This window comes from Dipodomys merriami, unplaced genomic scaffold, assembly GCF_024711535.1.
Source record: "Dipodomys merriami isolate MVZ:Mamm:240054 unplaced genomic scaffold, mDipMer1.0.p SCAF_1, whole genome shotgun sequence".
NCBI classification, from domain to species: domain Eukaryota; kingdom Metazoa; phylum Chordata; class Mammalia; order Rodentia; family Heteromyidae; genus Dipodomys; species Dipodomys merriami.
In genome coordinates this window covers 25,553,518-25,572,756 of record NW_027202270.1, presented here as the reverse complement: position 1 = coordinate 25,572,756, position 19,239 = coordinate 25,553,518, and the positions used below count along the sequence as shown (strand labels likewise).

The 19,239-nt window shown below is 39.8% G+C and overlaps 1 protein-coding gene across 3 annotated transcripts in view; it reads right to left on the bottom strand.

The window, feature by feature from the left end:
* Nucleotides 1-19,239, bottom strand: part of Plekhm3 (pleckstrin homology domain containing M3) — a 176,707-nt gene that overhangs the window by 70,318 nt on the left and 87,150 nt on the right. For all 3 annotated transcript variants that reach the window (XM_070018417.1, XM_070018412.1, XM_070018423.1), the window contains exon 6: nt 4,681-4,744. In XM_070018417.1, coding sequence (XP_069874518.1) covers nt 4,681-4,744 — 64 coding nt within the window. The remainder of the gene's footprint in view (nt 1-4,680; nt 4,745-19,239) is intronic.

Here is a 19,239-nt window from a genome sequence, read left to right as displayed (position 1 = left end):
TCTTCTTAAAGTTCAAACCCAGAAAGAAGCTGTCCCATTAAAAATAGTCACTAATACATGTCCATCTGTTTATAGCTACTTTAGAAGTGTCTGCTCATCTTTTATAAGGAACTGCTTTGTCGGTTAAAAAGAATAAAGAAAACTTACCATGCACATTCACCTCCCAAAGCATATTGTTTATAAATGTTCTTTTGGGGAAAAAATTAATAGAATGTTCTCTTGATTTCCACTGAAAGTGTATGAACTGAACAGGTGGGGTTGTTTTGGGACAAAATCTTTTTTACTGAACAAAAATGTATCTAGAATCTCAAACTTAAGAAATGAATGAAGCTTGTATATCCCAGAATTCCTAGGGTTTAGAGAGGCTCTGTCCTCCTAAGCTGTTCTTTCTTTTGCCCTGGCACTAGGCCAGAGGGGCCCCTGGCTCTATCGTACCTAACCACTAAATCCTGACGGCCGATTAGTTATGTAATGACTATATGCTGGTCAACTACTACCTTTTCAATGTGCATGCTACTAATACTTAGAGAACAACTTAAATGCAGGTAAAATAGACAACTGAGCACTTAGCACCAGTACAATTTTTGCCAATAACTGGCTCTCATCAACGAGTGTCTGGTGACAGTGTGCTGGGAACTGTAGCTCCTATAGCAAACAGAAAGTCTCCTTTGACGGCCTTTGCTACTTATTTTCTCATGTCCAAGTGCACAAAGACAGAAAGCATGTAAAGAAGTGATAAGTAAAAATAAGAAGGGGGGATTGTTTTGAAGATAACAAAAGATGCATCGAGGTAGTTTGAAATCTTCCAATTGTTGACTGGGTATATCTGCTAAAACTTTAGAGTTTATTATTTATAAACACAAACCCAGAGAAAAGAAGTTGCTTGTTCCCGTCCCCTCCCATCCCTCCCTCCCCCCTCCTTCCTTCTTTTTTCTCTGCCTTCCTTCCTTCCTTCTTTCTTTGACTATGGGGCTTGAACTCAGGGCCTGGGCATTGTCCCTGAGATCTTTTTGTTCAAGGCTAGTGCTCTACCAGTTTGAGCCACAGCAACACTTCTGGTTTTTGGGTGGTTAACTGGAGATAATAATCTCACCAACTTTCTTACCCAGGTTGGCTTTGAACGGTGATCCTTAGATCTCAGGTTCCTGAGTAGCTAGGATTATAGGCATGATCCACTAGTGCCTTGCTAGAAGTTGCATTTTAAAATTATTTGGTATTAGAATCTTTCCAGCAACTCTTAATCTTATTAGTGCTTGAATACTATATTATTTTAGAATTATGTATAGATTATAAATATCTCTTTACTGTGTTTCTCTTTTTGTATTTTAAATAAAAGATACTGGAAAAATTAAATTCCTATAAGAGCAATCTGTAGAAAGTCATCTGTACATTCAGGAAGAATATCATGCTACTGTAGTTCAGAATTTGTAACACTTCAATAACCTGGTTTAATTTCTCTTCCTTTCATCTGCAAAATATGGACACCAAAATTCCTCTTCTATAGTTATAAAACAGAATAGTCTGCTTTAACTGAAGCCTTTAGGAATGAGAAGTGGAATCTCACAAGGAAAAGTAATTTACTAGCAAACTATAGCAGCCGGAGAGAGACTAAGATGGTACAGGTCACATGGGGTTGGTGGCCGAGCTGGTTAGGAAGAGGAAGAGTTCTATGAGCTTGATATGCTCTTTCACAATAGTATTTTTAATAGTATTTTTTTTCTTTCTCCTTGTGTCCTTTCCTATGTTTCAGAAACAGCTGACCTAGAAAACATGCTCTCATTTATATGGAGACCAAAGGCAGATGGGGCAGAGGGGTAGGGAGGGGGTGCTCTTTAGAGCTGATAACCAAGATATCGTCAGATCAAAAGCAAAAATCTAATTTAACCCACCTCAGGCAGAAATAATAATTGAATTAAACTTCCTCTAAATATGATAAGTTTGGGGCTCTGAAAGCCAGGCACAAAGAACCAGGTTAGAGTGAGCAGCTAAGTAAATGGATGCATTGAGCTCTAGCCACCCCGCACACAGGGAGTTTGATAAGCTGTTGATTGCCTCTATCACTTTACTACCTAGGCTGGAAACTGATTAAGCTGCTTATGGGGCTTTGGGGGCTAATGGCCTAGCCCACCAAGAGCACCATGGCCACTAACTCAAGTAAGCTGCATGGTATGTGTGGTCAGATTATTACAAGGGGGAAAGAAAGAAAGAAAAAAAGACAGCAGGGAAAGCTTTAAAAAGCAGGCTTTATTATTCCAATTGGATGCACTACTTTGATACCCTAAAAAGAATATGGGATTACTCGATTCTTTCTCTTCATCTGATATTAGCACTCCTTAGAATATTCACTTTAGAGCCCATCCATCTATTTCAGACTACATGTATAAAAATGTTTGCTACCTTTAAGCAGACCTCTCAAGTGATGAGCTGGGCCCTGAACTACTATGCTGACAGACAGCTAGAAAACAGACAGATGTATAGCAGATACTTTAACTCATATTTTTCTTGTTGAATGCTACTGAGTAATTAAAATACAGCCCCTTGCACCCTAGCCAGCAGCTCTCTGCTTTTCTGGGCAGGGCTGAAGGAGCTGGAGGAAAGTAAGTTGTGCAAATAGTTTTCAACTTGACACACAGGAGGAAATCAGACTTCTCCAACTAAATGCTGTAAAATACATTTTCCATTTAAAATAACTGTCCTATCTCCAGAGGGAAAAGAACACAAAAGTCTTAATTTAAAATAATATATTTTTTAAAAAATACACACAAGAAGCCTTGAAAAGTAATTTAAAGTCTGAAAAATGACAGGAAGACAATGGACAGTTTTTAAGATGACCTCATTTCTTCTGGCTAAAACAACTAGGAAGAAGACAAGAGGCCCGAATCCCAGCCGTTAGAGATCTTGGAAAGTTGTCACAATTATTTTTGTAATTGGCTCTTAAAAGAAGCATGGCCTATTTAGAAAGGAAAGTAATGCATTCATTTAGTGTCTAGCAGCTTCTTAGGGAGTTGTTGATTTAAATGATTAACCAAAGCTCCACATACCAGAACTTAGGACAGAACACACAAAACTTTGATTTCCTCCAGGGACTAACCTAGTCAATCATTAAAAGTGCAAGTACTAATAAAAGCATAAAAAGATGATTTTTGACTCTCAGATGCTCTGTTGTGTTTTATTAAATGTTTAAAAGTTATTAAACTATTTGGCTTGTTCAGATGGCTTAATATATTCACTGACTTTCACAACTTTTTTTTCTTCTCATTTAAGATTGAAATACAATTCAGATTCTGTAAAATTCACCCTTTTATTTTAATTCATCTCTCTCTCTCTCTCTCTCTCTCTCTCTCTCTCTCTCTCTCTTTCTCTCTCTCTCTCGGCAGTATTGGGGTTTGAACTCAGCTTTGCACTTGCTAAGCAAGCACTCTACCACATGAGACATACCTCTGGTGCATTCTGCTTTATTTTTCAGAAAGGGTATTACATTTTGCCAGGACCAAGATCTGTCTCCTGTTAGCTGAGATTGCAAGCATGTACCACTATGTCCAACTTGAGTTTTGCGATAGAGTCTTGCTAAATTATTTTGCCTGGGTTGGCCTTGAATTTTGATTTTCATGTCTCCACCTCCCATTTAACTGAGATTATTATAAGCACATGCTACTTTACGACTCAGAAGTTATCTTTTCCAAGTAAACAACTGGCTAGGTGCTGTAGCTCATGTCTGTAATTCTAGCTACTCAGGAGGTTGAAATCTGAGGATCTCAGTTCAAAGCCATCTGGGACAGGAAAGTCCTTGAGACTCTTATCTCCAACTAGCCACCAGAAAACCAGAAGTGGTGTTGTGGCTCAAAGTGGTAGAGTGCTAGCCTTGAGTGAAAAAGCTCAGGGACAGTGCCCAGGCCCCGAGTTCAAGCCCCGTGACTGACTAAATAAAAATAAGTAAGTAAATAAGCAATCCATTGAATTTTAGTATTGTCACAAAGTTGTATAACAATCATCACACCCTAATTCCAGAAAACTTTCATGAGCCCCCAAAGTAATCCCTTTCCAGTCACAACTGGTCCCTCCTTATTCCTTCACTTTCCTCAGATCCTGACAACCACTAAGCTATTTTCTGCCACTGTGAAGTTACCTATTCTGGACATTTTGTTTAAATACAATCTAGGTATACACACTCTTTTCTATTTGTCCTTCTTCACTAAGCATGATGGTTTTAAGGTTCCCACATGTTAGACATGTGTCAATACCTTATTCCTATTATGGCTGGCCCAAGTTTTATTGTATGGCTAAATAACCTTTCATTTATCTACTCATCATTTGGGTTATTTTTACTCTTTTGTTTATTGTTTGGTTTTGGGACAGGGTCTCACTATGCTGTCCAGGCTGGCTTTGAACTCTGGATTTTTCTGCCTCTGACACTTTGGCCCTGTTTTCATACACCTTTTCGTGTGGACACATGTTTTTAATTCTCTTGGGTTTATACTTGGAAGGGGAATCACTGGGCCATGAAGATCTATGTTTAACTTTCTGAAGAAGTGGGAAAAGCACTGCATCTTTCCATCAGAAAATAATTAATCAAGATTGTGATGAAAACTTACCACAATCCTGGTAGGGTTTGGTACCAAGACCATGACCAAAGCCCTCCCTGGGAAGAAAACACAAGTGGAATGGCCCCTCAGCACCTACCTGCTGCAAGTCAGCCAGGGAGTACAGGTGAATCTGCTGAAGGAGGTATTCTCTGGGGAAAATTCTGAAAACAAGGGCAGACACACAAGTGAACTGTGGGGTTACAAAACACATTTTCTGCAGTCTCATTCAAGAATTCCTTTCCTCAGCCCTCCCACTTTTCTACCACTACTCCTACTTCCAAACCCTCTGAGAAACTTGTAATACTATCTTTTTCTCAGCTATTTTTCTAACACAAATACCAGAATAGAATCCAGAAATTGATTTTTCACTTCTAACATAATCTAATTTATGTACATATATGTTTATATACATATTGGAATATGTGTGTATTAATTACTATATAGTGGTCCAAGGCTGAAGACCAGAGTATCTGGTTTCTTATGGTAGCTGTGTCCTTAATAAGCTGTATGAACTTGGGCAAGTCCCAAACCCATCTGGCTTCAGCTTCAACACTGTATAACAAGGGTGACTGAATTTGATCTCTCTAAACATCTTTTTAGTTGGAATACTGAATACCTAAGTTAATGGATTTTGGAATTGAAAAGCATTGCAGTGAAAACCTGTATATTTGTCTTTGTATGTTTGGATTTCATTATGGGGGCCAGTGGTATTGAATGTCACAGTAATGATCTATCCTCTTAAATGCATAGCTATGGGAATTTTTAGAACCCAGGAACAGATGGAAATAATGGTACAAAATATTCTCTGTTTCGAATCCTAGATGAAGTCCAGTATCTTTGGTTGCTGTTAGCTTACAGCATCTGGATAGATGACAGTTAATAGATAGGAAAAAAAAATCACTATGGGAGTGGAGTAGACTGAGGCTGGATGGTAAGAAAACCCACACATAAAAGCCAAACCCAAAACAAACCTCATGGTGCTAGCATGGTACCTCATGGTACCACATGTTACATATGTGGTGCTATGTAGCTGTCTTAAAAGAAACTACTAGTTTATTTAGCTAACATTTATGACTGTACTGTGCCTCCTATTAGGTAGGCAATCGTCAATAAGACAGTCCCAGTATCTGAGTTCAAAAAAGCATAAAGTCAAATGACAGAAAGACACATAAACAAACTGATAATTGTAATGTCAATGTGAAAATAGAAAACTTAAGCATAGGGAACATAATTTTGAAATGTAGATCCTAAGCCTGGCTATCTTATAATCAATCACTTGGGAAAAATGTAGAAAATGACAGGGATATAGATGTGGTAGAGCCCAGAAGTCACTGTTAAGCAAAAAATAAAACAAAAACTTTCTGAATGACTGGGATAATCAAGGTATAGAACTCCCTGGCCTAATATCTAATTGGTGGGCAAATTCATTATTCAGTTTTTCAATTAAGGTTGCATTAGTCATCAAATCCGAGAGTTAAACTTCTTCATCCTTCATCTATTCAATAATGATTAAGCACATTCTATGTTACAGATATTATACCAAACCACTGAGAAAAGTATATTGAATCAGACAAAGACCTTATTCTATAAAGAACTGGGATTCATGCATTCTAATTTGGAGCTATGAAGAATTCTGTTGAAAAACAGGGCTTCATCCACAGGAATGGGAATAGACTAAGTGACAAGGGCATTATATTCTAGAAAATAGAATATAGTTCCTGAGATTGGGCTCTCTTCAGCTCTAATAGTTCGAAGATGCATCTTCAGAAATTATAGCTCAACTCCAGTGAAGCTAGGTGAGGTATGGGGAAAATGTGCAATTCCCTCATGTAGTTTTAGTTCCCCTGCAATAATGCTCCCTGTTGTGGAATGATCCTTAAAAGGATCAAAAGATATGATTAATCTCCACTTTCAATAAACATCTCTCTCTCTCTCTCTCTCTCTCTCTCTCTCTCTCTCTCTCTCTCTCTCACACACACACACACACACACACACACACAGAGGCATGATTGACCAAGAGACTATTCCTCATGTCACTGTACATTGCTAAGCTCTAGTGACAATGAGAAGTGCCCAGCTTGAACTTGACACTGGACATATATCACTTCACTCAGTTCTCATAACAGTCTTGCACTTTAATTTAGGCTCTATTTTATATAAGAAGACATGTATTGAGAGGCAAAGACTAACGTGCTAGGGTCAAAAAATCTGGGATTCAAAGGTCTGTGCTCTTTATAACTTGTGATTGGAGATAGAAAAAAGGAGGGAAGTAAGTGTGAGTTGATCATCTAATGTGGTTATAGCATGAAGATATTGTCTAGGCCAATAGCAATACAGAACCAACTGTGTGTGTGTGTGTGTGTGTGTGTGTGTGTGTGTGTGTGTGTGTGTGTGTGTGTGTGTGTGTGTGTGTGTGTGTGTGTGTGTGTGTGTGTGTGTGTGTGTGTGTGTGTGTGTGTGTGTGTGTGTGTGTGTGTGTGTGTGTATGTGTGTGTTGTTTCGGCCTCTTCTTTTCTCTCTCCCTCCTTCCTTCTCCTTCTCTCTGTTCCTCTCTCTTTGTTTTTTATTTGAGATCAGGAGGTGAAAATGAGCCAGTGTCACTTCTGACATCAGCATAAAAAGCTAGCTGAGCTATGGATGTGGACAGAATGCACCAAGGAAAAAGAAAACTGAAGAAGCAGGCAGGGCATTGTCAGAGTAGACTATTTACCTTGTTTATGTCACTAGAGCTATCTAAAAGTACATTTTAGTGCTCTGAAATTTTTCTCATGTTTGAAAAACTAAGTTTTGAAAATAACTAGGACTTTTACATGGACTTCCTGTCTCAATTTCCTCCTTATATGTAAAGTACTGATATACTTATACTCTGATGTTTATGTCTTACATAACCACAGAGCATTGGTCAAGATTTAGCAATGGACTACTATGTTAGCTAATAAACTTTAGTCAGATTTCATTAGTTGTTTCCTTTTCCTGTTACAGGATTCAATTTAGTATATGATACTGTGTTTACAGATCATTGTTTTATTGTTGGGGTTGAATATATTTAAGTATTTCTGAGGCGATTCTTAAGCCACCTTAAGACTCAGCATGGAGAAAAACTAGGACATAGTTTTTTTCATGGTACATGGTACAATACTCTGATGTGGAAGAAGATGGTATTTGGGAGTGGTTGAAAGGAAGGAATAATCTTTTGGAAAAGTACTTGCTTAATAATGAACTTCCTTAAATAAAGTAAAATAAGAGCAATGTGGCAATAGTGCTAAGGAACACATACATAGTAAATCAAGTAACTGGACTGGAAAGTGATTTCAAGATTAGCTCCTACTTCTGTGGTTTATAGGAACACAGGTCATCTGGAGACAGAGTCAGAAGGAAGGTGACTAAAATGATCTTTAACAGGGACAAATGCAGGGTAGAAGATCAGCCATGTTTTGCTATTTATATTTCTCTCTGATCTAAAATCCTGAAAATTTCTATAATTTGAAGTAGCTCGGACACAAGAATTATTTACAAATTCACAAACCAAGTCTTGCTGGCATACCCCACTGGATAACTAGCATACTCAGTCATCTGGCCAAACCTACTGTATGTTTGCCTAAATGTATGCATGAGGTACTAGAGATAAGTACTTTAGTGAACATAAATAATGAGCAGCAAAGAGAATTTCTAGTTGCTCCTTACTGGGTCCTCCTACTTCCAAGCATAGCTCATTATTCTCAAAACCACTAACAACTTTGGCTACGGTCATCTCACGTACTCCTTCAACACTGTTTGTACAGCTAAAATTAGCTATGTATTTGTTTAGCTATACTGCTAAGTGTGTAAATTTATCTCACATGTTTATTTTCCCTCTCCCTTTAGACGAGATGATAAGCCTTTCCCAAAGCACTTTGTCTATTTCCTTTATCACTTTCAGTGTCTAAAATGCTGTAATTTACATGAAACCAGTCATGACAGACACAAAGCACTGGAAAATGCAATATATGCAGAAAAGACACAGGACTTGAGCTTATTGTGTCCGGAGAAGATATTATATCCAGAAGATTTAGTTGTGGCCATTAAAAATACTGATTTTTAAGAGAGATAACGCCAATCAGCTCCCCTTCTCCTGGGAGGAAGCTGTGGCATAAAAATACTGATGTCAAATGGGAGAATAAATTTCCTGAGAGAGACAACTGGGAGGTATTAAAATGTATCTCTTGTACCAATGCTTTTTTAATGTACATAAAAGAAGAAAGAGATTTTTCTGCAGGTATTTCCAGGTAGGGTTATGCTCTTCTGCTTAGAGGAGGTAAGATTTCCCTGGCAGGGCCAGATAAGGGCTCACTGCCGCTAGTTCCTCTTTCCCTAAAGGTGGACTGAATTGGCAGCATATTCCCTGAATATCTCCTTAGGCAGACTAACCACTGGGGAATGACAGGGCAAATAAGGACATAAAAGCCAAGCTCAGGATGTGGCAAGATTTCATCTGGGTAATGCCCAGGGCTTTTTCCTGCTGTGGCTTAAGTCCTACAAGCTGGCCCATCACACAAGAGGCCTTGAGAAAATAGACTGAAGAAGCAGGGATTCCTTGGAATTGTGGAAACCTAGATATCCAAGGCCTGCTCAGGTAGCTCTTGCCTGGGGCAGATCTGATCAAAAGAAGATGGAGACAAAGTCACTACAGGTCTTTTTTTTTCCCCCAGTTGCAGAGCTTTAACTCCAGGCCTGGACACTGTCCCTTTGTTCTCAAGTCAAGCACTCTACCACTTGAGCCACAGAGCCACTCCTGGGTTTTGAGTGGTTCATTGGGATAAGAGTCTCACAGGGACTTTTCTGCCTAGGCTGGCTTCAAACCGCGATCCTCAGATCTCAGCCTCCTGAGTAGCTAGTATGACAGGTGTGAGACCCTGGTGCTGGGCTCACTACACATTTTTTGCTGGTGGAGCCATTCATGTGTGGGAAGCAAAGTTAGATATTCCTTGAAAACAGTCACATCAGCATTAATTTTTTAATGCATTCAATAAAGAATGGGTAATCATTTACATTCTTTTTCAAAAAAAATTCTTATGGTCATGTCATTTCTCATGAATGAGTACAAACCTCTATAACTTGTCACTATAGCTAAGAGCCTAAAATAAGAATTTAAAATCAGCACACATTTCATTGTGATAAGTAGATCCTGTTAGGAAATATGCTGGGCTCTGGAAACTTGGAAAAATAAGTTTTTTAAATGTATAAACATATATGCAGAGTGAGGGAAGATGTCAGGATACTTCAGAAATGGCCTCCAAGAACTGACAAGTCACCAATGGAAAGAAGAGGATGGACAGCATTCGGGTGTAGAGAGCAGCTGGGGTAGGAGGTCTGAGGCCAGAGAAAGTACAGTGTTTGTGGGAGACTTGCTTCTAGGGAAGGAGCACAATGTTCACACTTTGGGGGGGGGGCACATCATAGAATATGAGCTTAGAACATCAGGTTGCAGCCAATCAAAGGGGTCTTGAGGGCCAAACTAAGTCTGCCCTCTAAAACATGAAGTAACACAGAAGTGACTCAAGCAGGAAAATGACTCAGTAGTTTCATGACACTAAAAACAACACAAGGGGACAGAAGGAGAGACTGAGGGAGTTCTATTTTTCCTTTTATTTTAGAGAATTAGGTGAGTAATGAAGAAGGCCTAAATACAACTAAAGGGGCTGTCCAACTAAAGATTGGAGAAATGGCCCTGTGAGCAGACAGTGAAGCTGGGAGGAAGCCTGGCTTATTTTGTTTTCTCTCTAGGTCAAATAGGTGAACTGCAGTTCCATTTTCTGACCTAGGAATAAGAAAGAGGAGTTGTTTTGTTGGGAGAAAGTATAGCTTGGTGTTGGGGGAAGAGTTCTGGTATCATCTGATATCATCCAACTGGAGTTACCTGAATCCAGTCACTGAGTCCAGGCAGGAGATCTCAGGATGGGTGAGTAAGAGATGGCCAGGGAGAGCACACCAAAGAAAAGAGAAAAGACTGAACCTGGGCAAAGTGCAAATAGTCAAGAAGCAATGCAGGGGCAAGACAGGGAGAAGGACAAGCAGAAGAGCTGAACTAGGGAGGCCAAAGAGAGAATTTCAAGGAGGAAGGAGGTGGGGTCAATGACATTAAAGGCAGTAGGGAGGTCAAATAATAAAAGCAAGTGTCTGTACGATTTGATAAACAAGAATTCATCAGTAACTTCAGATGGAGTGGTTCCAAGGGAAAGAGGGAAGCTAGAATGTAGAGGGGTGAGAACTGTGGGCTACTCTTTTAAGAAGTTAACTTTAAAGGAAAGTACAGAAATTGGGCCATGGTTAAAGAAGGATATAGAACTAAGAAAAGGTTCCTTTTTTTTTTTAAAGATGGAAGAGATTTGGAAGACTTGGAAGAGACATATTTATATGCTAAAGTAAAGAATCTAGTACAGAAACAGGAGCTAAAGACAGAGAAGTATGGAGAATTAGCAGAGACTGGCCTGGAAAGCCTACAGGAAGTGGGATGTGAACCCAGCCGGAAGCTCTTTCAAATAACATGCTTGCAAACACATATACACACTATTTTCTTAATGAAAAGCTTCATGCCCTTATGAAAATATTATATGAACTGGGTTCTAATGTCTCATGCCTGTAATCCTATCTACTCAGGAGGCTGAGTACTGAGAAATGTGGCTTGAAGCCAGCTGGGGAAGGAAAGTCTGTGAGACCTTTATCTCCAACAAACTACTCAGAAAAAGGTGGAAGTGGCACTGTAGCTCAAGTGATAGATAGCCATGAGTACAAAGAGGCTCAGAGCTAGCACCCAGGCGAGTTCAAGCCCCAGGACCAGCAAAAAAAAAAAAAAAAAAAAAAAAGGAGGATAAAGAGGAAGAGGTGGAGGAGGAGGAGGAGGAGGGGGAAGAGGAGGAAGAAGAAGGAAAATGTTATATGAAAGGCCATTATTAATTTCTCTAATGTAACCCTCAAACTTTACCATATCAGGATTCCTAAACTGCAAACAAATTGAAGGTTATCTGACCTAGCAGTCTGTTGGTAAACAGAATCCCTGCGGCAAAAGGTCACTGTCTTCTGTTTTCTGATGAGGCTGCCATACTTAGGCTTTCGGTGCATCAAGAGTGACCTCGCAGCACCACAATGCTATTAGTCATCAGGGCTGGCACACTGCTACAGCGAGCAGGCAACCACATGTGCAGTCTTGCTCATGCCAGGACAAGTTCATCTGGTCAGTCCAGGACAAAAGAGATAAGGAGAGTCAACTCTGCATTTGTCTTATCCATCAAAGGAAATGACATCACTGCAGGTGATAGTACCATGTTCCCTTGTACCAAAGAAAATGAAAAAAAACCCACTGAAGACTCCTGAAAATCCACTAGCACTATCATATCCATAGTCAATGTTTTCTATTTCATCATCTTTAGAACTGCCTGACACACTAGGCAGGTAACATCGGCTTCATTTATAGATTGCTCTAATGAAAAAGGTGAGAAAAGAGGAAAACTGAAAAGGAAAAAGGTCATGTATGATGCAGAGATCTTATATTAGCTGGTGCTCAGGGTTAAACATTCAGAGATAATTGCCTGTGAAATCAAAGGCAGCAGTCCTAACAAAAAAGCAAGGGAAGCCTCATTCTATTTTGTTCCATGACATTAAGTCAAATAAATTAAGGCTTGTGTAACTTGACGAATTTCTGAGGACTTTATTTCAGCTCCCATCAAACCTTGATGCTCATGAGAGAAAAGGAACTGTGTCAGGCTCTGAAGAAAGCAGAGTCTGTAAGAGTTTCATATGCTTAGTAATACATATTACCATCTTCATGAAGCTCTGTTCTTAAAGATGCACAATGGACACTTAAAGATTTAAAAGATTAAAATGTAAAAAGAAAAAAATGGTTTACCATGGAAATAGCTTAGCTTAGAAAGGCTTTAAAGACTCACAACTCTCATGCACATAAAATCAAAATGGTAACATAACACCAAATGTAAACTTTCAGAATTTTATTCTAAATGATAAGGATCCTAAAGAAGAATATGGCTCCAGGTAAAAGCATAATTTGCAAAGGGAAGCCATTTATTCACACAGTACGACTGTTTTTCAGGAGTATGTGCTCCAGGGTGGGTAATTTGTACGGAGTTTAGCGAGCCTTGGCATCTTTCCTTTGAGGGCACACCCACCCACACCGAAATCAGCAAAAAGCACTAGGAAACATCCCCAGGGAGATGCAATTTGGTGTTCGTGATCTGAGCTGCAAACTCTTCCTGAAATAGTTACATTAGGCTGGATGTGGACAGGACTCATATGTCCAGCAATGTTCCCAGCTAATGGAAAAACAATTTTAAATCAAAGGCAGATATTTCGATAGCAACCCACGTGGAAGAAATAAGCTTCAATCATTTCTCTAGATACCTCATTTTGCTAATCTCATTGGTCCAAAAAGTGGTAAGATTGCATCAGATATTATATCTTGGCAGATAGTTATAGGAAATAAGGGTCTTTTTTTACCGGCCATTCAGAAATTGTGTTTAAGTTTCTTAGCAACAATCTGAAGCCTGGAGTAGCAATGCTTGGGAAGTAATTTTGGCTGTGATTATTCTGATGTCTGATTATAAAAGCGACAGATTATATCACAGCTGTCAATATATTCTTGCTCAAATTCTTAAGGCATTTTTTAAAACAGGGGAGAATATAGTTCTTTTTCCTACAATGAGGTGGGGTTTTTGTCTCAGAAAATGATTTTTGATCATTTACATATATATATTTCATTTAGCCTCAAAAATTTTTTTTCAGTAGAGACATACATGTACATAGCTTAGCAAATTAATACAGATCTTACCATAGATTCTCTCACAAAGTTTATTAATATGTATAATACTGAATAGCATTGTCTGTTGCAGATAGTCTAAGTGCTTCCCTTTAGAATACTGATTCTGCTATGAGTGTTATTAGATGTTTATTATTAGATGATTATACTGAATAAAACTCTTTGCTAAGATCAGTGATCTGTAGGTATGCTCAACCTCAAAATACTACTTTTCACTCAGTGATTCATGATGCTTTAGACAAATATTTAGTGACATAAAAAGATGTCTAACCATACTAAGCAAAATGACTAGTTAAAAATGTAAAGAGCTGGGCACTGGTGGTTCATGTCTTTAATTTTAGCTCTTTAGGAGGCTGAGAACTAAAGATCTTGGTTCAAAGCCAGCCTGGAGAGACAAAATAAGAGACGCTTATCTTTAATCAACCAGAAAAAGCCAGAAGTGGAGGTATGACTCAAGTGGTAAAGTGCCAGCCTTGAACAAAAATAGGTAAGCAAAGGTGTGAGGCCTGAGTTGAAGCTGTATTACTGGTGTACACGCGTACACGTACATGTACACACACACACACACACACACACACACACACACACACACACACACACACACACACACACACACACACACACACACACACACACACACACACCCCACTATGTACAGAATGAAACCATTTTAAGTATTTGCAGTGTAAGAGGTTTGAAAGGATTGAAAGTGGTAGGATAAAGAACAACTTCCTTATTTTTATTTTCTATGCTAAGTCGTATCTTTTGTAAGCAGGCAGAATCTTGGTATTTCATTCATTGATTTATCAACTTCATATTAGGTACTATTTTAGGCACTGGGGATAAAAAACTATGACTTGGGGGCTGGGAAGGTGGCTCAGTGGTAGAGCACTTGCCTTGCATGCTCGAGGCCCTGGGTTCGATTCCTCAGCACCACATAAGAAAAAAGCCAGGAGTGGCGCTGTGGCTCAAGTGGTAGAGCGCTAGCCTTGAGCTGAAGAGCTGAGGGACAGCACCCAGGCCCAGAGTTCCGGCCCCACGACCGGACTCAAAAAAGAAAGAAAGAAAGAAAGAAAAAAACCCCAAACCCAAAACCCAACCAAAAAAACAAAACAAAACAAAAATGAAAAAAAAACTAAAAAAAAAACCTATGACCTGTAAAACTTACATCTCCTGGGAGGAACAAATCATAACTTCCATACAGAGGGGATGACAGGGAAGCCTTGGATGTGCAGTGAGGGAGGAATGGAAGACAAGTCAGTATAGGGCCTTGGCTTTTACTGGAGTGAAAGGTGAGGCTATTTAAGCATGATGTGACATAATCTAATTTACACATTAAGGGTAGCTGCAGTCTTAAGAACAGACTGAAGGAGGCCTAAGGTAGAGTAGAGAGACAGTTACTGTAACCACTGGAAATGATGACAGCTTAGACCTCAGCAGTAGCAGTGCAAAGGTGATGAGTGCATATAATTTGAAACTGAAGCTGACAGGGTTTGCTGAGAAGGTGGTTCTGGATGTATGAGGTGCCATTAAGTGAAATGGGAAGACTGTGGGGGAGAGGAACCTACAATGGTAGGGGGTATAGGGATATCTGGAGCTCCATTTTGGATACAATAAGTTTGAGATGTTACTTGACATCCAAAGCCCATTATAATATTTGGACTAGCCTTTACTTCCAGAGAGGTTACTTAAAAGATGATCTCTCCCCAGAAAAAAAAAATCCTGGACAACAAGGAAGGAGTGAGAAAGAAATCTTGGTTAATCAAGTGACATTTACATGGACTAGCATATGAGTTCAGCAAGTTGTTAAATTTTGCTTGAATAAAGAAGAAGCAAGAAAAGTCTGATGGAACAGGTGCTTATATACATAGACACACATTTTTTCTGGTACTCATCAGGATATTTATAATATATATTATTCAATATTTATGACAGAAAGTTCTTATTGCTCAGTAAAATTTGTATTTTAGTAGGAACTTATGCTAAATAATATCAAATAAAGCCGGGTGCCGGTGGCTCACGCCTGTAATCCTAGCTACTCAGGAGGCTGAGATTTGAGGATCACGGTTCAAAGCCAGCCCAAGCAGGAACATCCGTGAGATTCTTATCTCCAATAAACCACTGGAAAACTGGAAGTGGCGCTGTGGCTCAAGCAGTAGAGCGTTTGCCTTGAGCTGAAGAGCACAGGGACAGTGCCCAGGCCCAGAGTTCAAGCCCCACGACCAATAATAATAATAATAATAATAATAATAATAATAATAATAATAATAATAATAATAATAATAATATCAAATACAATGAGAGACAGGAAAAGATGGTTTTGAAAGCCAAAGGATCATTTTCACAGTTCTCTTGAGACTCCCAGTCAAGCTATTACATGGCTTCAGAATGATATAAGCCAAAGACGAAGTTGGTCAAACACACAGGTCTGAGAACGGACCTGTGTCTGCTCTAAGCAACAAAGGGAAACATATTCTATGGTGCTTATTGTCCTCAACTGGTGTTGAAGAAAAACTAGCTTTAGTTTCTGTCATACAGAACTTGGGATTTACCTGCCACACCAAGTCCCCAAATCACACTTTCAATGACAGGGAATGAGAAATACTAGGCAACCATATAAATTTCTTTGGACTAGATGATTTCATTATCCAGTAGAGAAAAATGGGGCTTAAACTGGGGTTTCTGAATAGCACCAAGCAGGCATCAGTCTGGGTGATGTGTTTAGTGGTCCAAGAAAAAATGAAGGAAAAAAAATGAGTTTTTATAGACTGTTTGCTTTTTTTTTTTTTTGGCGGGGGGGGGGGGAGATAATTGGAGATGAGTCTCATAATTTTTCTATCAGGGTGGGCTTTGAATTATGATCCTTAGATCTCAGCCTCCTGAGTAGCTAGGATTATAGGTGTGAGCCACCAGCACCCAGCTCAACTACTTGATTTAAAAAAGCTGCTTTGGCCAGGTGCTGGTAGCACATACCTGTACTCCCAGCAATTCAGGAGGGTGAGATCTGAGGATCAAATGTTGAAGCCAGCCCAGGCAGGAAAGTTCATGAGACTGTTGTCTTCAATTAATTAGCAAAATGTCAGAAGTAGGGAGGAAGGAAGGAAGAAGGAAGGAAGGAAGGAAGGAAGGAAGGAAGGAAGGAAGGAAGGAAGGAAGAAAAGAAAGGACAAAGGGAGGGAAGGAAGGAGGGAGGGAGGGAGGGAAAGAAAGAGAACAAAAAGCTTTTTTGGCTGGGTACCAGTGGCTCACACTTGTAACCTTAGGTACTTGGGAGGTGGAGATTGGGAAGATTATGTTTCCATGTCAGCCTAGACAAAAACTTCATCAAACACCGAAAAAGCTGGCAGATGGGGTACAAATGTGTCATCTTAGCTACTGTAAGAAGTGTAAATAAGAGGATCACAGTCTAAACCAGTGATGGCAAAAATTGAGACCCTATCTCAAGAAATAAACAGAGCAAAAAGAACTAGAGGTATGACTCAAATGGTAGAGTTTCTGCCTAGCAAGTAAGAAATTGAGTCTAACTTAGTATTGGGGGAGGAAAAAAAAAGGCTGTTTAATTTCTATGGTGTTTTTTTTTCTAAAAATAGTACTATGTTCTTATAAGAAATGATGGTGGCCACGCGCCGGTGGCTCACGCCTGTAATTCTAACTGCTCAGGAGGCTGAGACTGAGGATTGCGGTGCAAAGCCAGCCCAGGCAGGAAAGTCCGTGAAACTCTTATCTCTAATAAACCACCAGAAAACCGGAAGTGGCGCTGTAGCTCAAGTGGTAGAGTGCTAGCCTTGAGCTGAAGAGCTGAGGGACAGCGCCCAGGCCCAGAGTTCAGGCCCCACGACCGACAAAAAAAAAAAAAAAAGAAATGATGGTGAGTAATGGAAAAAATGTTTTGTTTGTCTATTTAGTCTAAGGATATACAGAAAGCCAACATATAGGTCCTGCCATGTTTTTATGTTTACAGGCCTGCCAAAGGGAATGGCCAGGCAAATGGCCAGGCTCTCCATGACTGGTTCAGCCTGCATTGAGCACAGGCACCATGTGTCGGAACCCCATCTCCCAACTCCTCTCTTTTGGCCACCTTCACCATTTGCTTTTCTTCACAGTCTCTTAACTGACCTCAATCAAGGATTCAGGATTTACAGTGGTCCTTCTCTGAAATCACCAACAGCAGGTGGACTGGGGAAGCAGCAGCGATGTAAGCATTATTAAACCTGGCTTCAGATGGATTCTGCTGCTTACCAGCCTTGTCAGCTTGGACAAGACACCGACCATCTCATGGTCAAAATTCTTGTCTTTTGAAGTATTACCTGCCCTATCTACCTATTAAGAGTTGCAAGAAAGAATAAACGGTGTATTTCTAGGAACATTCCCTTTAATTCATAAAAACAATAATTATCTTCCACTAACCACTGTACAAATACAATTTTTAACGTAATTATTAATAAGTTTTGTAGCATGTATGTATGGTCTTCTACTTTAGGTTATTAGGAAGTCTAAGCAATCTTTGCCTAAGGATCTTCCCAAGGATGGAGGGGTGGCTCAGTTGGCATAGCACTAGCCAATGAGCAACAGCATCTGGTACTGAATTTGATTCCCTACCTCAGACCAAAAAAAGAAAAAAGAAAGAAAACCAGCAAGAAAGGACATATACAGGAGGACTTGAACAGCTGTCAAATGGGTAGTTCAAATGGTCGTTGCTAGAAGAGACCACAGAAGAGATCAGGCACTGAGGACTGGTGGGGAAGAGGCAATACTTAAAAACAAGAGTGGTCTAGTCAAGCAGAGGAGAAGCATCAAATAAAAATCCCAAATGAGTATGTCACTTGGGTTGGGGTGGGGTGGTATGGCCCACTGTACTGTGGGATACAGTAGAAGATTCTGGGCAGTGAAGTGTCCGTACAAAGGTACCGTGTAAAGATAAAGTCAGAGTCAGGTCTGAGACACCCTACAGTGTTACCATCTATGCTTGTAGGTAGCTAAAATGACCACTGTCCTTATGAAACCCATTTATGTTAGTATGGTTTTCAGATGGGCTGAAGCGGGGAGCCATGGGAGGTAAGATTCCCAGGTAGGAAATCATAGAAAGAAAGTGTTAAGAATACAAACTGGGGTGAGGACAGCATGAATGAAGATTAAGGGAAGATGTGAATTGCTCTTAGTAATCCTTTAACCAAAGCTATTGGACAATGTCAAGGTTCAAACTATGAAAAACAAAGAGAATGATGTGATGATTAACTGAGATTAACTGTGAATATCTTTTTCAGAGAAAAACAATGACTTTTGTTCAACACTTCAAAGGATATGTCCAGTAGGCAGCTAGAGATAACAACTTTGTGATGATCTCTTTCTAGCCATGGTAGACTCACAGAGGGTTCGTGACTCTCCCTGCAGATGATGTCTTCTAACATGCATGAAGTAGCGGCTACACTGGTGCCTATCTGGGCTGGAGGAGCATGCAGAATGGAAGCTGAATGTTGGAATTTGGAATACAGGAATGTCATTCGAGTGTTAGGGGGTTAGAGAGAGATATGAGAGCAGCAAGTGTGCAGAGAAGGGGAAGGCCCAGAGAGGTTGCAGTGCAAAAAAGGGCAAAAGCAAGAGATGCCCAGGAAAAGGAGGGCCAACAGCCTGGAAGTAAAGGAAACAGGGGCCTGAGGAAGTCATAGTGTCAGTGAAGAGTGTAATCCACAGTCAAGATTGCAAGAGGTCAGGTAAGTAGTGAGGGCAAAGGGGAAATGGAAACTTTTTCTAAGGATTTCAAGGAATGCCTGTATCACTACTGGAGGATCAGAGTCCACATCTGTAGAATGCTGCACATGCTACACAGAAAGTCCAGGCACAGCCCTAAGT